Source organism: Lithobates pipiens, unplaced genomic scaffold (genome assembly GCF_037356315.1).
Source record: "Lithobates pipiens isolate NorthernLeopardFrog02 unplaced genomic scaffold, aLitPip1_a1.2 Scaffold_18, whole genome shotgun sequence".
In the NCBI taxonomy this organism is placed as follows: domain Eukaryota; kingdom Metazoa; phylum Chordata; class Amphibia; order Anura; family Ranidae; genus Lithobates; species Lithobates pipiens.
The window spans coordinates 395394872-395414427 of NW_027507758.1; the positions used below are offsets into that span (position 1 = coordinate 395394872).

The 19556-nt window shown below is 42.8% G+C and overlaps 1 protein-coding gene across 2 annotated transcripts in view; it reads left to right on the forward strand.

The window, feature by feature from the left end:
• PHF3 (PHD finger protein 3) overlaps positions 1–19556 on the forward strand; it is a 160210-nt gene that overhangs the window by 133752 nt on the left and 6902 nt on the right. For both annotated transcript variants that reach the window (XM_077487870.1, XM_077487871.1), the window contains 3 exons: positions 6638–6791; positions 11805–11894; positions 13693–13888. In XM_077487870.1, coding sequence (XP_077343996.1) covers positions 6638–6791; positions 11805–11894; positions 13693–13888 — 440 coding nt within the window. The remainder of the gene's footprint in view (positions 1–6637; positions 6792–11804; positions 11895–13692; positions 13889–19556) is intronic.

The following is a 19556-nucleotide window of genomic DNA, read 5'->3' on the forward strand; positions in this document are numbered from 1 at the left end:
CGACCTGGTCGTCTGTTCACACTTTCACAAAATTTTACAAGGTTGATGTGAGCGCGTCTTCGGATGCTTGCTTCGGCCGCAAGATTTTGCAGGTGGCTGTTTAAGGTTGCAACTCCTCCGTTGAGTTCTGGTTGTTATAGGTGGAGCTTATTTTCTTGCTGTTCCCACCCCTCGTTTTTTGACACTGCTTGGGGACGTCCCTAAGGTCAAGATTAAAAGTGCTGTGTCTGTCAATGAACAAAAGAGAAAATAGGATTTTTGTACTGAAGTTCATTGACGGACACAGCACCCACCCCACCTATTTATGTTTGTACTACTTAGTCCTCTCCTGAAGGTGGGGATATATAACCCTAAGGTCAAGATTAAAGGTGCTGTGTCCGTCAATGAACTTCAGAGAAAAGGATTTTAAGGTGAGTACAAAAATCCTATTTTGCCTGGTGCGAGGACACAAAGCTGAGTCCCAGGGTGTACCCTGTTTGTATTTTGTTCTTTCTTCAATCTGGTCTCAATCAGCGTTTGAGATTTTTCACAAGAGATTTGCTTATAGAAATCCTCCAATTTTGCCCCTTGGGATCTCAGTATGTGCTTCAGAGACCACCCCCCCTCCTTTGTGCCAAATGGAGATATCCCTTTGGGAGACCTCGTGTTTAAGGTTGACTTCTTGGTGACCATTATATCTGTTAGGTGTGCTTCTGAGCCGGCGGCCCTTTCATGTTAAGAGCCATTTCTTTTAGTGCATACGGACGAGTTAGTATTGAGACCAAGACTTTCTTCTCCATCCAAGGTGGCATCTCTTTTCCATCTCAATGAGGATATTGTCCCCTCTTCTCTTTGTCCTGCTCTAAAATACGCACAAAAAAATTCCTTACATGGTAGGATGTTGTCAGGACTACTTCTGTTTGCAGAACTGACTCCCTGTAGGGTTTTAAGGAGGACACTCTGCCTCCCACTCCATCATTACTAGTTGGATTAAACAACTTATTTCCAAGGCTTCTGCTCCTAAAGAAAGGCTCACTGCTTTCCCTATCAGAACTCATTCCACCAAGTCTGTTGGTGTTTCTTGGGCTTTTCAGCATAAAGCATCTATAGCACAGATTTGCAAACCTGCCACTTGGTCCTCTGTTCAGATATTCTCCGGGTTTTACCAGGAGGATGTATAAGCCACAGCTGATGCAAGCTTTGGCTGTAAGATGCTTCAAGCTGTCATCTGAGTGTTTTTAGGCTACTTAATCTATTTTTTATTTTATTTGTGGGCCTGTTGACAGTTTGGTTTGCTATGTTGTTGCCCCCTCCTGCAGTTATGAATCCAAGCCCTATTTCCTATAAAATACTTATGGAGTACAGGACACAGACACCCCCCTCCCCCAATCTCTTATGGTCCTGTAAAAACAAAAAACTGGAGTTTTGCAGAGTAGTTGGGGTTATATGAGTATTCATTCGGGGCAGCCTGTGCCCAATAAACTGAAGCTAGACTACATATAACCCATGGTCTTTGAAAACAAACACTGTCTTGTACTGTTCTCCAAGCTCAGAAATTTACAGGTAAAATTCTAATGTTTTCAGTCTTGCACATTTTTTTATGAAAATTTAACAGCATAAGAAACAAAACTAGTTAAAAAGAAAAAAACAAATATTAACTAACTTCCCCTGGAGCATTTTGTTTATTTTATTTTTTTATTTTTAGCAGACTTGTAAAATTGAGAAATTTTGGATATAAAATGACTCTAAACCCCCCCCCCCCCCCCCCCCCAGAACATTATATATTTTCTGAACGCAGAGGCCCTATAGAATAAAAGATGATGGTTAGTTGTAACTTTTTGTTGCACGATATTTGACCAACTGTTTATTAGATACATATTTTCAGAAACCAAAAACAAACACCACTAAAATACTTTACTACACACAAATACAATTTGATCCGCAATTGGTGAAAAGTCTGGACTGTAGGCAGGCCAGTTAAGCACCTGGACTCTTCTACAGTGAAGCCACGCTGTTGTCACATACAGCAAGGCCTTGGCTGAAAAAATGTTGTCTGAATGGGTGCATTTGCTGCTTTAAAACCTGAATATATATTTCAGCATTGATGATGGTGCCTTTCCAGATATGAAAACTGCCCATTCCATATGCACTAATGCACCCACATACCATCAGACTTTTGAACCGAGTGCTGATAAGCCAGAAGGTCCCTGTCCTCCCTAGTCCGGAGGACACAGCACCTATTGTTACCATAAAGATTGACAAATATGAATTCGTCTGACCACATAACCGGTTTGCAATTTGGAACAGATTATTTTAAGCGAGCTTTGGGCCAGAGAAGATGGTGGTGTTTCTGGATCATGTTTCGGTTATGGCTTCTTCTTCGTGTGATAGAGCTTTACTTTGCATTTTTGGATGACACAGCAAACTGTGTTCACAGATGCTGATTTTTGGAAGTATACCTGAGCCCATGCAGTGATGTCCATCAGAGTCAAGCCTGTTTTTAATGCAAAGCCCTCTGACAGCCTGTAGATCACAGGCATCTAATATTGCATTTTGGCCATGTTCCTTGTACGCAGAGATTTCTCCAATTTCTCTGAATCTTTTGATATGCACTGTCTATGATGACACATTTTAAGTCCATGGAATTTTACATTGAGGAACATTCTTCTGAAATTGTTCAGCAATGTTTATACGCAGCTTTTCGCAGATTGGTGCACCTCTGTCTATTTTTACTTCTGAGACACTGACTCTCTAAGATACTTTTTTCATACCCAGTCATGTTACAGACCTGTTGCAAATTAACCCAATTATTTGAAAAATGTTCTTCCAGCTTTTCCTTGTTAGTACCACTTACTTTACCAGCTTTTTGTTGCCCTGTCCCAACTTTTTTGAGAATTGTTGATGCTATCAATTTCAAATTTACCTTATTTTTTTCTTAGAATTGTACATTTTCTCAGTTTAAACATTTGTTTTCTACTTTCTATTGTGAATAAAATATGGGTTTATGAGATTTGCAGATCATTACATTCTGTTTTTATGTAGCATTTACATGGCGTCCAAATGTTTTTGGAATTGGGATTATATGTCCTATGTTTAAAATTCTAAAAAGGATGATAAATATTTTTATTCATCGCTTTTTGAAATCTGAAAGCTTTTCTTGTTCTTTCCTTAACTTAAGTAGACAGGACCAGATTCTGTTTTGTAATTAATATTAATCAGACATTTGCGCATTATAACAGGGAAAACATCTGTCAGTAACCTATGAAACTTTCCATTCAGAGATCAGTTCCCTTGCAATAATTATTTTGGTTTGAGCAGCACAGAGGATGGTGTCCGTGTTCTTAACAGAAACTGTGTATGGTTCACGCTTGGTAAATTGTATTGACATTATCTTATTCTTTTAAATTTGTGTATTTTAGAGGCATTTATGAAGAAGGTATCAAATATATTTCAGGTAAAATACGTATTGAACTGGTCACCAGTTTTCTAAGTAAATATATTTCTATGGGTGCTATTGATATAACATTTTTCACCACATGTTAGTAACAACCCATGCAACCCATACATACAAAGAAACCAAAACAAATAATTTCAGAAATTAAGTTATGTGTAATAAAATGAAATGACACAGGGAAAAAGTATTGAACACACGAACTGAAATTTATTTAATACTTCGTACAGAATCCTTTGTTGGTAATGACAGCTTCAAGACGCCTCCTGTATGAAGAAACTAGTCACAGGTGTGATTTTGTTCCATTCTTCCACACAAACAGTCTTTAAATCTTGAAGGTTCAGTAGGTCTCTTCTATAAGCTCTGATCTTTAGTTCTTTCCATAGATTTTCTATAGGATTCAAGTCAGATGATTGGCTGGGCCATTCTAGCAGCTTTATTTTCTTTCTTTGAAACCAATTAAGAGTTTCCTTGGCTTTGTGTTTGGGATCATTGTCATGCTGAAATGTCCACCCCTGTTTTATCCTCATCATCCTGGTAGATGGCAGCAGATTTTTATCAAGAATGTCTTGGTACATTTTTCCATTCATCCGATGACCTAAAGTTTGTCAGTACTGTATGCTGAAAAATAACCCCACACCATGATGTTCACTTTCACACTTCACTGTTGGTATGGAGGTGTTTTGGGGTGATGTGCAGACTGCCAAACATGGTGAGCATTATGACATCCAAAGAGCTAAATTTTGGTCTCATCTGACCGGACTATATTTTCCCAGTATTTCACAGACTTGTCTAAATGTTGTGCAGCAAACTTTAAACAAGTTCCAACATGATTTTTTTCAGCAATGGAGTCTTGCGTGGGGAGCATGCATACAGGCCATGGCGGTTAAGTGCATTATTCATTATTTTCTTTGAAATAATTGTACCTGCTAATTCCAGGTCTCTCTGAAGCGCTCCACAAGTGTTCCTTGGCTCTTGGACAAGTCTTCTAAAAATTATTTTCACTCCTCTGTCAGAAATTTTGCGAGGAGCACCTTGTAGCCGGTTTATGGTAAAATTGTTCTTTCCACTTTCGGATTATGGCCCCAACAGTGCTCACTGAAACATTCAGACGTTTATAAATCCTTCTGCAACCAATGCCATCAGTATATTTTGGAACAAGGTTGCGAAGGTCTTGAGAGAGCTCTTTGCTTTTACCCATCATGAGATGTTTCTTGTGTGGCATCTTGGTAATGAGACACCTTTTTATAGGCCATCAGTTGAGACTGAACCAGATGATATTAATTTGCACTGACAAGAGGTAGGATTGCTTTCTAATTACTGATAGATTTCAGCTGGTGTCTTGGTTTTACATGCCTTTTTGCACCTCCCTTTCTTCATGTGTTCAATACATTTTCCTGTGTCATTCCATTTTATTACACATAACTTAAAGGAGAAGTATGAGAATGCAAAAATAGGTAGTACGTTACCCTCATACCTACATTGCATTTCTTTCTTTCCTCAGTCCTTTTTGTTTTTTGTAGAATAGTCTTTTGAAGAGTCCAGAAGCAGACTCTAACGGTTCTCTCTCCGTTCAAAAGTTTCAAGGGGGTGGAGACAGCTCCACAATTTAACCAGTCCCTCCCTCTCTTAGACATGTGGGTGTGCTTGGTGAAAAGGGGCACACCCAAGCTGCTATCTAGAACAAGCACGCTCTTCACTTGCCTCTGTTTCCATGGCAGCATGTCCCCAGCTAAAACCCAGGACCAGAGGCAGTGTGACACAAACTTCAATATCCTCACCTCCCAGCAGCTGGATAATGTTTCCCAACTTTTATCTGCAAGCCTCCAACACGTCCTTCCTTGGGCTTTGATGTTTCTGTGTCTTACGAATCCCCCCTCTCCCCTCACTCAGGGGCTTTCAAAGTCTGTGTCAGCATCTCTTTCAGCTGATAGGGGAGGGGGGAGTGTCACTGAACACTTCTCATTTCAAGGAATGAACACAGGTAAGCTTTCTACACATAGAACTGTTATTTCAGAAGAGGAGACTTGGTAAGGAGCATAGTAACATGTGCCTTGTGTCTGTTCTCTGAAATGAACATAGTACTATGTGTAGAGTGTATACCTGTGTACAGTACATAGCAGGTCTGCAAAAGAGAGGGAAAATGACAACCCCCCACCCCGCATCTAAAGTAAAATATTCCTGTTTAGACCCCTGATATTTCCCAAGTCTCCTTTATTGTACATAAAAGATCATCCCTGTGTCACTGATCCCATCCCACCAAGGATAGTTGATACTTGGAAGGTAGGAAGGATAGCTTACTATGGCACTTGGCAGGCAAGAAGGATGGCTGACACTTGGAATGCAGGAAGGATAGCGAGGAGGGAAAAGGGAGGGGGGAGCAGCTACACTATGAAGTCTGGGGAACAAGCAAAGAGCCGACATCAATCAAGCAGACAACGGAAAGTGGGTGGATCCAGATTCCCATTGTCAGTATGATTCTGGACGAAAGTCACTAGACCCTCCCACAGATATTTAGCTTGATTTTAACAGAATGGGGGCACTTCTGAGAGGGCTGGAAAGATTTTTAGATATCAGCAGCTCAAATACAATAGATGTAAGAAAAATAAGGGAAACTCATACTTTTCTTTTAATTTATGAACATATTTGTTTTGGTTTCTTTTGTATGTATGGATTGCATGGGTTGTTGCTGACATGTGGTGTCAAGTCAAGAACCCCTTAGGACCCCTTTCACACTGAGGAGTTTTTCAAGCGTTTTTGCGCTAAAAGAAAAAAGAGCCTGAAAAGCTCACGAAAAGCTCATGAAAACTGATTCCCATTAAAATCAATGGATGCTTTCACACTGGAGAAGTGCGCTGGTGGGGAGGTGAAACAACTCCTGAAAGCAGCATCTTTGGGGCATGTTTAGAGACCTAAAAAATTCACCCCAAATGCGCCCCTCTCCATTGAAATGAATGCAAAGTGGCCGAAAGGCTCTTCAAAAGCACTGCAAACCTGCTTAGTGTTTTACTGGCAGTTTTGAAGTGCCTCAGTGTGAAAGGGTTCTTAGAAATATATTTACTGAGCAAAATGGTGACTTGTTAAATACTTATTTTATCTGCTGTATATTAACTCTTAAAATGCATAGTGCATGTCAGTTATCAGTGAACCTTTTTAAAAATGTTTCCCAAAAAGCTATTATTATTTTTTTTATAAATCTTGTTTTAGTTCTGAGCCTTTTAATACTGAAGCAGCTGAAGATGAATCTACATTTTTGTCCCGTTTGACCTGTATTTGGAAAGGATTTCTTAATATGCCTTCTGTGGCAAAATTTGTTATCAAGGCATACCCTGTATCTGGATCATTAGAACATTTATCCGAGGTAATTATATAATGTTCTTAAATATTTCAATACATATTGTAGAGGTGCGCATCTTCACTGTTTGATTTAATTATGACTATCATGTCAACGATTTGATTCGATTCTGCAGTACATCATGATGCATCACGATTACTGCCCATGGCTTTCATCAAAAAAAATCAAGCAAACTGAAGAACTCCCATTTTTATTTTATTTTATCTCTTAAATCTTTATCTCTCCCTGCATGTAGCACAATCTAATCACAGCAGACAACCTAAAAAGGAGATCCAGGCTCCCCACAAAATACTAGACTAGATGGTCAAAGACTGCAGACATGCTACATGATATGGTCAGAGAATGCAGAGCCCATACAATATATATATAATTATATACTATAATAATTCCCTACTGCTCAGTGATATTCAGTTTAATAAGTGAATTAGGCCAGATGTTTGAGAATATAGATGTACAAGCTAAAATGCATAATGAATTTCTCCTCACAGTCCTTATACTGCAAGGCCTGCTGGCCCCTGTGATGTGACACTAGGGGACAGACAGGAGCCAGCATTAACTATGGTCCCCCCAGGCCAGCAGATTCAGTGGCAGTACATGTGAGTTTCTTCTCTCCCATGTTCAATATGTGCCGCAGTAGTCACAGGCACTTACTCTTCTCACTCCATTATATTCATGGTGGCTTTACAAGTGATAGATTCTGTTTAGAATTCTCTCGCACATCCGCAACGGAAATTATTGACGTTTGGGACAGATTAATTTACTTGTGGGGAGCAGGTACATCAGTCTGTGTTGGAGACACTGAGGCCAGATTGCCCATATGGAAAACCCCCCAAATGCAGCTCAGCATTACAGAACCCTGTCCCTGGCCACTGCATCTGTCAAACAGGCAAGCGCATGGTCGAGGAGTTTTGTAGTGGAGTGGGTGTTGTCTGATGGAGATCTGAGAGACTAGTTACCCATCAGTCCCACCTTGCTTTTGATTGACAGTGCATAGCAGTAGGTGGGTTGGAGTAGGGTGGGTGAAGCTTGATGAGAAACTCTCGAGAGTTCCACATAAGGTTAGCCATCGGTGTGACTCTTCACTGCCTAAATATTTGGGTAATGACTTCAGTCGGTATTCCCATGCCCGTTTGTTTACATTAAGTTTTTGATTGGGGAATCTCCTGGCTGGCAGCTAAATGTGGCCCAGGACCAGTAATCGGTTGCTAGGAGGCAGCTGATGTCATAGCAGCCATGACCCTGTGCAAAACCCTGCCACAATTATGACCCCTTCCCAGCACAGAAATGCCCCCCTCTGAGCACTGGTGTTTCTCTGTATGCCAGCTCAGTGTTGGTCTTAATTACCACAATTTTCCTAATCTGCACATAGCCATAGTGACAGATTTTAAAGTGGAACTAAAGACAGAAACACCCACCTTTCCAATGGTCCCTCTGCCGCCGGCATCTTCTGTGTTTTTTGGCCTCTTTGGTCTGCTCAGGATGACGGCACTCATGCATAGGACCTAGTCATCCCAGTACACAGGATTGGGCCAGCTGCTGTACGGCTTGGTTTGCATTCCAAGGAACAGGCAGGTAGGTGTGGTTTATTGCAGAAGAGACATTGCATGTCTCTTCTGCAATCTTTAGTTCTGCTTTAAAAGTGGTGATAGTAAGAGCTACCTGAATCTAGCTTATGTCAAAACTGGCACACGGGCTTGTCTAACCACATGCCCAATAGCAGAATGATGGCCGCAGCGGGGATCAGTTATCCTGATTGGACATCATACGACGTCCGGCAGGATAAGCCGCTCGTGCGCGCCTCATCAATGCCCATCAGTAAAGGAGGAAACTTACTTATTTACAACATTTTATAACCAAAACAAAGAAAAACTTTTATTTTCTTTCAAAATTTTTGGTCTTTTTTTATTTGTAGTGCAAAACATAAAAAAGCCAGTGGTGATCAAATACCACAAAAAGAAAGCTATATTTGTGGGGGAAAAAAATATACACATTTCATTTTGGCACAGTGTCACATGACCGCGCAATTGTCATTCAAAGTGCGAAAGTGCTTTAAGCTAAAAATTGTAAAATTGCCTTTTATTGAAGTGGCTAAATTAGGTAAACTACCATCAGAAAAGTGTCCCCAGTAAGCCCTCTAATATGTGCTATAGACTGAATCTGTTACTTTGATTAGTATCTGACAAACTACAAGTTCACTTTAAATTGATCTACATTTTGATGTTTTCATGCATGTTTAAATTTTCATGACAGTATTTTAGAGATTTTTATCTAATGGATGCCTACTGCATAAACAGAATTTATAGTCAGTATTCCTGCAGATTAAGCAGTGAGTCTACAGGACAAGCCACAAACAGTGTTAGCAGAAAAATTTACTTGTTCTGAGAAACAGTAGAACAGTACCGGGGTATAGCACTATCCAGGAAGAAGCACAGGCTGCATATGTAAACAGCAAGTATGGCTGCCTCATTATTCACAACAATATACATACTGTATGTGTGTGTGTGTGTGTGTATGTATATGTGAGGGGTGTACTCACTTTTGTGAGCATATATATATATATATATATATATATATATATATATATATATATATATGCTCACAAAAGTGAGTATACCCCTCACATTTTTTTAAAATGTTTTATTATATCTTTTTATGTGACAACACTGAAGAAATGACTCTTATCTACAATGTAGTGAGTGTACAGCTTGTATAACAGTTTCAATTTGCTGTCCCCTCAAAAAAACTCACAGCCATTAATGTCTAAACCACTGGCAATAAAAGTGAGAAAACCCCTGGCAATAAAAGTGAAAATATCCAAGTTGGACCCAAAGTGTCAATATTTTGTGTGGCCGTTGTTATTTTCCAACACTGCCTTCTTGGACATGGAGTTCACCAGAGCTCCACAGGTTGCCACTAGTGCGCTCTTCCACTCCTCCATGACATCATGGAGCTGGTGGATGTTAGAGACCTTACACTTCTTCACCTTCCGTTTGAGGATGCCCCACAGATGCTCAATAGGGTTTAGGTCTGGAGCTATGCATGGCCAGTCCCTCACTTTTACCCTCAGCTTCTTTAGCAAGGCAGTGGTTATCTTGCAGGTGTGTTTGGGGTCCTGTGGCTCAGTCTCCGAAGGGAGGGGATCATGCTCTGCTTCAGTATCTCAGTACATGTTGGCATTCATGATTTCCTCATTGAACTGTAGCTCCCCAGTGTTGGCAGCACTCAGACCATGACACTCCCACCACCATGCTTGTCTTTAGGCAAGACTTATATTTGTACTCCTCACCTGGTTGCCGCCACACACGCAGACCACAGGGCATGGTTCCATTAATCCATGTCCTTAGTCTGCTTATCTTCAGCAAACTTTGCGGGCTTTCTTGTGCATCATCTTTAGAAGAGGCTTCCTTCTGGCACAACAGCCATGCAGACCAATTTGATGCAGTGTGCGGCGTATGGTCTGAGCACTGACAGGCTGACCCCCCCCCCCACCCCTTCAACCTCTGCAGCAATGCTGGCAGCACTCGTATGTCTATTTCTGAAAGACAACCTCTGGATATGACGATGAGTACGTGCACTAAACTTCTTTGGTTGACCATGGCAAGGCCTGTTTTGAGTGGAACCTGTCCTGTTAAACCGCTGTATGGTCTTGGCCACCATGCTGCAGCTCAGTTTCAGGGTCTCTGCAATCATCTTATAGCCTAGGCCAGTGATATGCAATTAGGGGACCTCCAGCTGTTGCAAAACTACACATCCCATCATGCTCTGTCTCTGGGTGTCATGTTTGTGGCTGCTTTTGTGTCTTGCTAGGCCTCATGGAACTTGTAGTTCTGCAACAGCTGGAGGCCTAGGCCATCTGTGTGTAGAACAACAATTCTTTTTTTTCTGATTCTCAGAGAGTTCTTTGCCGTGAGGTGCCATGTTGAACTTCCATTGACCAGTATGAGAGAGAGCGATAACACCAAATTTAACACACCTGCTCCCCATTCACACCTGAGACCTTGTAATGAGTCACATGACACCGGGGAGGGAAAATGGTTAATTGGGCCCAATTTGGACATTTTCACTTAGAGGTGTACTCGCTTTTTTTTGCCAGTGGTTTAGACATTAATGGCTGTGTTGAGTTATTTTGCAGGGACAGCAAATTTACACTGTTCTACAAGCTGTACATTCACTACTTTACATTGTAGCAAAGTGTTATTTCTTCAGTGTTGTCACATGAAAAGATATAAAATGTTTACAAAAATGTGAGGGGTGTACTCACTTTTGTAATATATATACAAACTGTAAACAGCAATACTTTTATGAAACAAATATCACCCATTGATAAGACGGATTGCTCTATTTACATGCAAATGTACATCCAAAAAAGTAAATATAGATTCATTTTATGATGGGGATTTTTTTAAATAATATATTAATGGCACATAGAACTTACCTTTGCTAAGCATGAAAAATGTCTGGTAAAGTAATACCTCGGATTGCAAGTAACGCGAGTTTCGCAATACGAGCTATTATTTTTTTTAAATCCTGACTCTGTTTGCGACTGTTGTCTCCCAAAACGAGCAGGAGTCATGCCTCTGGGTTGTTTAGTACCGCATTTGGCCAGAGGTGCAGGGGCGTCGGTAACACTCGGAAACCCTCCGTTCTGAGTGCTTCCGAGCCGTTTCTGAGTGTTTCCGAGTGTCTCTGGCACCCCCCCCCACCCCGGGCCACATGCGGTACAGCATACAATAGTCACTGTAGAACTAATTGTCTCAATTTCCAGTGGCTATTATGGGGAAACTCGCTTTGATATACGAGTGCTTTGGATTACAAGCATTCTTCTGGAACAAATTATGCTCGCAATCCAAGGTACCACTGTCTTTCATTACTGAAGTGTATAATAAGAACCCTGTCTTAGATTTAAGTAAATTCCATTCTATGCAACCTGCAATGTACAGATTTTATGACTATATATTCTCTTTTGATTGTGCTAAATAATTCTGAAAACTCTAATTTAAAAATGTGCATCCCACATAGGACCTCCCTGAAAGTATCCAAGTTGGTGGAAGAATTTCGCCACAGACAGTTTGGGATTATGTAGAAAAGATAAAGGCCTCTGGAACTAAGGTACTGATGATGAACATTAACAGAACATCTGGCAAGTGATGTCCATTTTGCTTCTTTGCCAGCATCTGATTGTTAGTGTAATCTTTACTGGTTACAAAATGTCAGATTTTTATTAAAGTTATTTAGGAGTCTCACATGTAGTTTGAGAAGATTTAGGGAAATGCATAGCAAAGTGTGTACCTCTCACCCAAACTCCCTTCGGTGGTTCATTTATTTTATCTTTAGACAAGCTCATTTAGGGTATTGCCATTCCTGGATTTGGTAATTCTATTAGGCAGACCACTAATTTAACGAGGTACACTATATATTTTAAAATAATTGCTTTCAGCTCTGTCAGCAGTAAACTTGACAAAGTGACTTTGGATAGCAGTATTTTTATTTTTTCCAAAGTGACTAGGTATCTGTTTATTAGTTAGTATCACTTTAAATTAGGAAATGCTAAAGAACATTTTAGGTGTAGGAGAGTATACAGTTTGCTTTTTCTGTGCTTGTTAATTTTAACATAGGAATAGTCTACAACATTATTGCTTGATTAAGCTGCTTCAGCAAAATGCATCAAAGTATTTTGTTCATGTTGTTTTCAAGGATTTTAACAAAATAAAGAGTTTCCTTTCCATAGATCCACGTACAGCTTGAATAATTTTGGAATGGTTTTGTATTTTTCAAAAGAATACAGAAAAATCCAGAGAACACATGAACATCTGGCGTCGGTAACGCAGGTGTTACTGGAACACACTGTATTACACATTATATGTGTTGGTGCTGTGCAGTATAATTCATTCTGAATGGTATCCTAGTGAACCTTGCTGATCAACTTGCATTACAGCACAGTACGCTGCCAATAATGCTACATGCACTTTTTTTGTGCATTGAAATGACTGAGATTCTTTAAGGCAACACATGATAGTGCATTCCAGTGCTCTAAATTGGCCCTAAAAGTCAGAAAACCCAGGTGTTCAAAGATCAGTAAGTAACTGATTAAAGCGGTTGTAAACCCCGCTTGGTCATTTTTACCTACAGGTGAGTCTATAAGGTAAAATGAATATCTCCTAAACATGCACCATATAGAAGATATTCACCCTGCATGCAGCCAGTGACATCACTGGCGCATGCGCTCTGAAGGTTCGGCATACCTTGCCAAAACTTCAGAACCTCATGCAGAGAGTGACATAATCACAGCTCTGACCAATCACAGCTCAAGAGCTCCGCAAACCTTGAAGAAGGACCGGAGGAACATGTCGGCCTTCATAGTGGTGACATTACAGCGCTGGAGGGCTTCATTCCAAGTTGAGTTTTTCATACTGTGCTAGTATGTGATGCATACTAGCACATTATGCCATTGCCTTGCCGTTTTTTTTTTGTTTTTTTTGTTTTGCTTTTTTTTTAATATATTGTATAGTTCAATACTGTATGCTGATTATAACATTTCAGAAATGGGGGAATTCACTTAATGCTGAGCTGCCTCCACTTGCAAATCATTAAGTTTAAGTGGAATGTATAATATTTTGTTTTCTTTCTTGCTTCCATTATTCCTTTCTTTTCCTTCATTTTATTATTCGTTAATTTTTCTTGTTTCCATTACTCTTCTTATTTTCCTTTTTTAATAATGTAACTAAAGGCACTAAGTGTGTTGCTGTGATTGGGTACCATTTATTCTGACCGTCATCTCAACACTTTAAGATATTTCATTGGTTTTGTAAAATAAAACAATATTATGATGTGTTTTGAGTTGAAATCTACAAAAAAACTAAAGATAACCAACATTTTTTTTTCTTTTCTTTTTTTTTTTTTTTTTTAGGAAACCTGTGTAATTCGCTTTTGTCCAGAGACTGAAGAAGATCAGATTTCTTACACATTACTCTATTCTTACTTTAGTAGCAGAAAGCGATATGGTGTAGTAGCAAACAATATGAGGCAGGTAAAAGACATGTATCTAATTCCATTGGGAGCCTCTGAAAAAATCCCACATTTTTTTGTACCTTTTGATGGACCCGGTAAGATTTAACAATTAAAAAAAAATGTTTTCAGTTACTAATAAATACATTCATAAACTTTGTAACAGCTTTAGACGTATGGAAATCATGGTAAATTAGAAGTACTGCTGTCACGTAATTCAAACTGTAAAGGTGGTCCTGTTGTATGTCCCTGATGCTTGGACACTTCTAGGGTGTCCGTTTATGAAAGAGAATAGCCATGATAGTGACTGTGTACTGTGCAACAGTCTGTGTAGATGCCATAAAGAGTGGAGACACTGTTCTCTAATTCCCATGCACAGTGAGAAGTGGCAATGATGGCTGCAAATTGAATTCTCAGTCTTTATTAATCTTCAGTTGAGACAGGATTACTGGCTCAAGTATTAAAGTGATTTTTAACTCAAATATATAAAACACTGACAGCCTCTCTATTAGAGCTATGCATACCATACTGTATGAGTCTTTTATCAAAATGAGTCGTGTAAATACCTTTTTAGAACGATCCTCAGGCAGGTCACGTGACTCACGGCCGCTTTACTTCTCCTTTACATGGCTTCTGCAGGAGGGCCCGAGATCTCCCTCTGACGTCAGCCGGGTAGGTCACATGGCCGCTCAGCCCCTCCTGCAGTAACCCTGGAATCCAGGCAAGAGTCAAGTGACCTGCTTAAAGATTGCTCTGAAAAGATATTTATATGCCTCATTTTTATGAAAAGACTAATACAGTGTGCTATGCCCATCTGTAATAGAGGGTCTACCAATGACCATTTACATTTTATTATTTCTCTTATATTCACCGACTGACACGGCTTTTCTCTTTAGACCATTGGGTTGTTATGCCACCTTCAGGAGAGGACTAGGCAATACATGGTAACATGTGATGATAAAACTAGAACTTTCTAATTCCGCCCAAGGGACAGTCCCTTAGGTAACAACCCCTCAGCATGCTACTGCAGCCTCAGTTTTATTTTGCCTAGTGAAGGAGAAGGACCTAGGAACCCTGACGGGCCCATTAGTCCGTGTTTTTTCTTTGCAGAAACGTTGCTTTTTGCGCAAGATGAAGGATCCTGTGATCTGCTATCAACAGCCAGCTGGGTGACAGGCTGGATACTCTTATCCTTGTAGTCTCCCCAGCCCGGCCAGCGAGCGCGTGCAGGTCGCAGCTACATGCTAGGCCGGCCACAACGTACCTCAGCTCCAGAGGTGGTCGGTGAGCTTTTATGCTCCGGGGCGCATATATAACCGGGCTACTGATGTCTGTGCCACAGTGTGCCGAGGCCAGCAGCCACCCTGTACTGATCAGAGAGTGAGTCTGTAATGGAATGTCTCCCAGCTCTTCAGAACTGGTAAGTACAGCTGTCCCTGCCTCGGTGGGGCTGAGCAGCTGGGCATTCCCTGGGAGGTTGATTCAGGGGTCCCTCACCTCCCTCTCTTCTCTCCCTGTCCCTATCTTCCTTCCCCCTCTCCCTGTGGGGGATGCTGCGTGTGGCTGCTTAGCAGTGTGTGTGTCATGCAGGGGCTCTCCGGGGGGGGGGGGGGGGCTCTCACCTGTGGGGGGGATGCGGGGAGGCTGTGTCCTGAGTGGTGTTTTTCATGTCCCTGGGGGTGCCTGTGATATCTGCAGCGCTGATCAGCTCCATTTTTCTAGCTCTGTCCCTCATGGTTTTTCAGTGTCAGCGGCCATCTTAGGTATGGGCAAGGGAAAGCATGCTCTCCTGTGTCTCGGCTGCCATTTTCCCTGTGATTTTGTCCTTATACTGGACGACGGCGGCCATTTTCTAGAAGCCTGAGCATGTTTTTTCAGCTTCTCTAGAGACATCATGTTTTCCTGTAATCCGGCGGCCATTTTCCCAGTGCTTTATGTCTTTATGCTGGATGCTGGGCGGCAATTTTCTTTGAGCCTGAGCACATTGCAGAGCGGTTTCAGCATCATTAGCAGCAGCTTTGAGTGATACAGAGCGGATTCCTCTGCACCTGGGAGCTGACAGAGAACACGAACACTACTTGCTGGACAGCGCAGAACCTGTCAGGGTGGTGAGTCCTGCGGGAAAGAGCCCCTCAACCAGCAGCAGTAAGGAGGGTGGGACCTTCACTGTCCCCTTCAGGTGGCAAACAGGGTAGGGTCAGCATGGCTTCAGAAACTAGTGTTTTTTCCCATGAAATCCAGGCAATTGCAAGCGGTTCGCAAGATGGAGGCGGGCGCGAGGCGCTAAAAAGCGGCCCCTGCCACCCCCCGATGGTCCTCTCGACTGTCCGACCAATGTGTCTGCAATCTGATTTCCTATGGCTACAAGATAGAGTTCCTCTCTTGGCCGCAAAACAGATTCTTCCCCTCCAGCATACCCTTTCTCCTGGCTCGCTGGGAGGCCCTCTTGGGGTCAATAAGGGACAAGCTGATTGTACCTGTTCCGGAATCGGAACGTTTCCAGGGGTTCTACTGAAACCTGTTTGTAGTTCTCAAGAAGGAAGGGGTACATCCAATCTTGGCTCTAAAAGCCCTCAATCACTTTGTGAAAGTGCAGACGTTCAGAATGGAATCAGTTCGCTCAGTAGTCGCTGCACTCCATCAAAGGGACTCCCTGGCGTCCTTAGACATCCAGGATGCGTACCTGCACATACCCATATGCCTTCGGCATCAAAAGTTTCTGCGATTGCAGTTGGGGGAAGCCCACTACCAGTTTGTGACTCTCCCTTTTGGTTTGGTCAGCCCCCCCGAGTCTTTACCAAGGTATTGGCTCCTGTGTTGGCGTTGCTACGGCAATGTGGGATTGTTGGAGTTAGAGGAGGATGTGGCGATCACCATGCAGACCCTGCAAGAAATTGGGTGGCTGTTGAACCTAAAAAAGTCGGTTCAGCGTTTGGAGTACCTAGGCTTGCTGCTGGACTCCAGAAAGCGAGAGTGTTTCTCCCTTCAGACAAGCTGCAGACTCTCAGAGCCATGGTAAAACTGTTGATAACCGCAAGTGGTCGTCACTGTGCTTCTGCATGCGAGTCCTGGGACTCATGGTGGCCTACTTCGAGGCAGTACTATATGCCCAGTTCCACACCAGAGTCCTGCAGAATGAGATCTTGACAAAGTGGGCCAAATCTCTGTTGTCCCTGGATCGACAGATCCAGGTGAGCCAGTTAGTCAGGGGTTCCCTGGTCTAGTGGCTGAGGTCCCCGGTGCTTCAGGCTATGAAGTCGTTCCAACCTCTGAAATGGATGATGATCACAACGGACGCCAGCCTATTCGGCTGGGATGGAGTGATGGGAGTTCAGTCGACTCAGGGCCTCTGGTCGACGGAGGAATCCAAGTTGCCGATCAATCTGCTTGAACTGAGAGCGATCAGTCTATGCCTCTCCACGTGGTCAATGAGACTGCCTGGGCGTCCGATCAGGATCCAGTCAGACAACGCCACTGCTGTGGCATACGTCAATCACCAAGGAGGAACAAGAAGCTCAGTTGCTGCATGGGAGGTCGCTCACATACTTTGGTGGGCAGATCGAGGTGTACCGGCCCTGTCGGCCATTTACACCCCGGGTGTGGAGAACTGGCAGACGGACTAAGTCGTCAGATGCTGGACCCAGGAGAATGGGCATTGCATATGGAGTTGTTCAGGCTACTGTGCCTGCAGTGGGGCACACCAGACGTGGATCTTCTGGCCTCCCGTCTCAATTGGAAGGTGCCGAGATTCATGTCCAGGACAAGAGATCCATGGGCAGACGCGTCAAATACGCTGGTGGCTCAGTGGGATCAGTACCAGCTGATCTACACCTTTCCTCCACTGAAACTGTTACCAGAGTGGAAGCCGAGGGGATCCCAGTAATACTGGTTGCCCCAGATTGGCCTCAGCGTCCTTGGTACGCAGACCTAGTGCGCCTGGTGGCAGACGCTCCCTGGCAACTGCCGTTGCGAGAGCACCTTCTGTCTCAAGGTCCGATTCTCCATCCTGCTTTACCATCGCTGGCTTTAGAGCCAGGTGTTGAGGAACCGGGGTCTGTCAGACTTGTGATCCCAACTATGTTGAGAGCACGGAAATCTTCTTCTCAGAAAATATATCTTCGTACCTGGAAGGCCTACATCTCCATGTGTGAGGAGAAAGGATGGCATCCGCGCTCCTTTCTGTATCCAGGATCCTGCTGTTTCTTCAGCAAGGGTTGGACCAGAAATTGGCGTTAAGCACCATTAACCACTTACAGACCGGACCATTTTGCTGGTCAAAGACCAGACCACTTTTTGCGATTCGGCACTGCGTCGCTTTAACTGACAATTGCGCGGTCGTGCGACGTGGCTCCCAAACAAAATTGAAGTCCTTTTTTTCCCCACAAATAGAGCTTTCTTTTGGTGGTATTTGATCACCTCTGCGGGTTTTATTTTTTGCGCTATAAACAAAAATAGAGTGACAATTTTGAAAAAAAACGCATTATTTTTTACTTTTTGTTATAATATCCCCCAAAAATATATAAAAAAAACATTTTTTCCCTCAGTTTAGGCCGATACTTATTCTTCTACATATTTTTGGTAAAAAAATCGCAATAAGCGATTATTGATTGCTTTGCGCAAAAGTTATAGCGTTTACAAAATAGGGATAGTTTTATGGCATTTTTATTAATAATTGTTTTTTTTTTTTTTTACTAGTAATGGCGGCAATCAGCGATTTTTATTGTGGCGGACACATCGGACATTTTTGACCCATTTTTGGGACCATTGTCATTTATACAGTAATCACTGCTATATAAATGCAGTGATTCCTGTGTAAATGACACTGGCAGTGAAGGGGTTAACCAGTGAGTGGCAGTGTAGGGGGTTAAGTGTTCCTAGGGGTGTGTTACTAACTGTGGGGGGGTTGGGCTTTAATTTAGTGAACACTGATCTCTGCTCCAATCACATGTAGCAGAGATCAGCGTTGCTAGGCAGAATGGAGAAATGCTGTTTACAACGGCATTTCTTCATTCGGCCGCTCCGTGATGGGTATGCCCGCGGCGATCGAGACCGCGGGTCCCGCGACCGGACTCACGGGGGTCCTGACCAGCGTGGGAGCACGCTGCCGGTGGTGCGCTCCCGATGGCAGGGCGGCAAATTTAAAGGGACGTACAGGTACGCCCATTTGCCTGCCCGTGCCATTCTGCCGACGTACATCGGCGTGCGCTGGTCGGGAAGTGGTTAAAGGGCAAATATCAGCCTTGGCTGTCCTTTGTCAACGACCCCTGGCGTCTCACTCTCTGGTGAGTACTTTTGCTCAAGGGGTATGACATGTAGTCCCTCCAGTGCGTCCACCATTACCCCCGTGGGATCTGAACCTGGTATTATCGGCGCTTCAGAAACTGCCATTTGGAAATATCAGAGAGTTTCCCCTGTTGACTCCCAGAAAGTGGTCTTTCTAGTGGCCATCACAACGGCTAGGAGGGTTTCGGAACTGGCGGCCTTGTCCTGCAAGTCGCCTTATCTGGTTATCCACAAGGATAAGGTGGTGTTGCGTCCACAACCGTCTTTTCTGCCGAAGGTAATCTCGGCTTTTCACATCAATGAGGACATTGTGTTACCATCTCCTAAGGAGTTGGCCCTTAATGCTCTGGATGTGGTTCGGTCACTGAAGGTGTATTTGTCTGCCACGGCTCCCAGACTCACTGTTTGTTCTGTTATGGCAAGTGACAATCTGCATCTGGTGGCAGGCGATGGTGGAAAGTGACGTGGTCAGGGCTCCCACTG